This window comes from Arvicola amphibius, chromosome 6, assembly GCF_903992535.2.
Source record: "Arvicola amphibius chromosome 6, mArvAmp1.2, whole genome shotgun sequence".
Lineage (NCBI taxonomy): Eukaryota > Metazoa > Chordata > Mammalia > Rodentia > Cricetidae > Arvicola > Arvicola amphibius.
Genome location: NC_052052.2, coordinates 63,325,927 through 63,329,319, shown reverse-complemented (window position 1 = coordinate 63,329,319; position 3,393 = coordinate 63,325,927). Strand labels below are relative to the sequence as shown.

Here is a 3,393-nt window from a genome sequence, read left to right as displayed (position 1 = left end):
GCTGGGAAGAGTCAATGCTGGACACAAATAAATGGAGGCAGGGAAGAGGCAGCTGCTAAGAGATGGTGACTGAATGACTTAAACAGGGGTTGCTTGTGACATCAGAAGCCCATGGCCAATGTCAGAAGCCCATGAAGTCATTTCAAAAATAGTCCCGAAAAACCAATTCCAGACATTTTTGTGACACAGTATTTTCAAGAATTTTTCACTAAATTTTAATACACCATTCTGATCACACTCAGAAACTGAAGGGTCTGTGGAGTTCTGTTTGCCACACACGCTCTTCCACAATAGTTAGAAGCCCGTCTTGCCACAAGATTCAAGGGGATGTGAGCAGAAGATGTCATTATAAACTGTTTCCCTTCAAAATGACTTGCAATATATTTGAGACTTACTGGGTTTCTCAGTAACATCCCTGGGTGGCCTTGGACTCTTAATACTGTGCATGCATTTTCCTCAAACTCTGGGAAATGATTTGGTTCCTAGTGCCTGAGTCCCCTCCGTGTATAAACTGCTAAGAGAAGCATCAGGGTTCCCTCTTTAAAGTCAGGAACCCGCAGTAAAAGCTTCCTTTTTTTCCGGAGTACAGAAAGCAAAGAAAAGATATGGGCCATCCAGCAAGTTGCTTCCCACATCTGTGGCAAGAACCATTCAATAGAATCAAAATGTTTCCTAAATCTCAAAGGCAGTTTCGAGATATGCAAAATCCTTCTAGAAATCCCTCTAACTGAGAACTAGGTGTTACAGTGTGTGCCTGAAAACCCAACACCCAGGAAGTAGATCCAGAGTGTAAAGTCATCCCTAGGCATACAGCAAGTCTGAGGCTAGCCAAGACTACGTAATTCCCAGTCTAAACATAAGTGGAAAAAAAGCGTGGGTGTCATTTCCCCTTTATGTAACCACTGAACATTTCCATACTGAGCATCCCGTTTTTTCTGTTGGGGTTTTGCTTTCAGAGGTAATCATGGGACAGCTTTGGAAGCTGAAGGTCAAGGGATGAAGGATTCCTGGGGACCGGCTGGCAGGGCGTGTCCCTCTCCATGCTCTGCCTGAGCCAGGCAGTGGCATTCTTCCACCTGCATCACCGTCTTGACCACGGGGATTGGGCTGGTGCAGTTCAGCGTCAGGTGCACGGTGGTGAACTTGGCAGGCGAGCAGTGGGAGCAGAAGTTGGAGGGGAATGTCTCCGTTCCAGGAAAATGAATGGACCCGCATTTCCCAAAGCAAAGGTTGTTCAGCACAACAACTTTCTCACAGTCTTCGTGGACAATGGTCTGAAAGGCAAACAGGTTAGGTCATCTCAAGGCATCTCATGACATCGAAGGATGATTTAGAATGACCTAAATTCTGAATGCACTTTGTGATATCCAAGACAGGGAGTCCGTTAGGGACAAAGCCACCTCACCAAAGCTTTCTTTATCATGTAACTCATCAGTTAGCCTCTAAAAAGCCTAAAGTTAATGTGAAAATAATTTCCACTATAAACACCATAAAGATTTCCATCTAGTTGGATATAACCAATTGGAAACAAAAAGCTGTAATGGCAGCCTTCTTTCTTAACGACACCATATCCCACCGTGCTGTTCTCTATAGTGTGTTGTGTACAGCGGTTTTTCAGTAAATACTGGTCAGTTAACCATGGAATAGGCCAGAGACCATGAGTTCAGTTCTGGCTTGTTTTATTTGAGCTGTAAAGCATCCAGGTCTACAAAGCAGCAGAGTCATGATGTATATACCTATGTTACATTATCACCTTTGCTGCTTCTCTCAGAACTCCAGATACCCAGTTTTATGTGTCTTCTGAAATATGAGTCAAACGCCTTCATTTTAATTTAATTCGCAATAGAATTAAAAAGTAAGAATTTCAAAGGAAACTTGATTGCCCGAGTCTTAGGAGCAATTTTCTAATTGTACACGGACCGGCAAAGCAGATATTATTACTTGATGATTGACTTGTCGTTGCTGCACAGGCAATCGCCTTAGAATACTGCCTAGTTAATTGAGCGATGTTACTAGACTGTAAAATTTTAGTCTCTCCTGCACTGCTTCTGGTTCAGTGTCTTTTTTGATGCATTTTCTCTACTTTAACTTAGCATTTGGAATGTAGGCGTTGCCAGAACTGGAGAAAGCAGAATACTAGAATGTTCCTTTGTCTTAGGAGTATAGACCTGGTCTTGGTCACTGTAAGTTAGCCAGCACAAGTTAGGAAGTCAGATAAAGAAAGGCATGTCATTTCACATTACGGTTATTTCTGAAAACCTATGAGAAACATAAATTACACTCCAAATTATGTTTTGCTATCACGATGCCAAGAAATGATAGTGAGAATCACAACCGAGAGTTTCTGCAGGGGCATTTTCAATGTCAAATAATTTCAGCAACTATTAAAGAAAGCTGTCATGGACCTGCGAAGTAGTAAGGTGTGGGCGTCAGAAATGAAGTAGGGGCAGCCAGGGAGATAGCCAGGGTAGCCCACTTCACCTCCAGTTTGATGTACTTGCTTTCCTACCTCTTGGTGAATATGGAGAGAAGCGGTAAGGTAGGTCTGGCAACTGCTCTGAATTCTCAGGGGCCTGAGAGCACAACCTTACTTTTCTATATGGATGATAATCAGTAAAAATATACACACTCAACAAACTCTGCGCCTTCAAAATGGTGACCACCAAGACTGACTGTGCCACTTGAAGCACCTCCAGCATCCAGGACACAAAGGAGACGTGAGAAAGAAATGAGGGAAATAAATCACATTTTGCCAAATCCCACAACGAATACCCAAGGACCAAATGTGGAAGAGGCAAGGCACAGTCTCTTATCAGCCTCTTTCCATCTTCATTTGTCCTATCTGTCCCCAAGTCTTACAGACTCTGGCTGTTTTCCCCCTACAGTGCATACCTGGTTGAAGGGCACTGTCCTGCAGGTCTCCCGATGTACTTCGTGGCTTTTGATGGGCAAGATGACCCCCTGCGAGGCCGGGCCCTTCCTGAACATGAAGCGATGCCAGAATTTCTTGGCTTCCTCCTGAAGTGGGGAACTCTCCACTTTCCTCTCATCTGCTGGCTGAGGGAGGGCCTGGATCCCCAATGAGACATGATCATTTTCCACCTCCTTTGTGGAGTGAAGTTCCGTCTCAGGTTTCTTCCAGAGTCTTCCAAGCCTGGACAGCATCTTCTCTCGCTGCCGCTGGCCTTCCCCAGCCAGACTGGCGCCTAGGAGGTGTGGCACTGCCACAAACAGATCTGGCTTGTCTTCTCCCTCCTCACGGTTGGCCATGTGGAGATCTCTGCGACCCCTTTCCAGGAGCACAAAGGAGAAAGAGCTCTGGCAGCCATCCACACATCGGCCTGCCTTCCCCAGAGGCAAGAGCACAAGCAGCTGAAGTAAGAGGAGATACAT

General features: G+C 45.1%; 1 protein-coding gene across 1 annotated transcript; it reads right to left on the bottom strand.

The window, feature by feature from the left end:
• Positions 1-989: 989 nt before the first annotated feature.
• On the bottom strand, positions 990-3,393 carry Cer1 (cerberus 1, DAN family BMP antagonist). The gene is made up of 2 exons (XM_038332334.1): positions 2,893-3,393; positions 990-1,274 (listed from the first exon to the last, which is right to left on the bottom strand). Exons 1-2 carry the CDS (start codon positions 3,391-3,393, stop codon positions 990-992), a joined length of 786 nt encoding a protein of 261 aa, XP_038188262.1.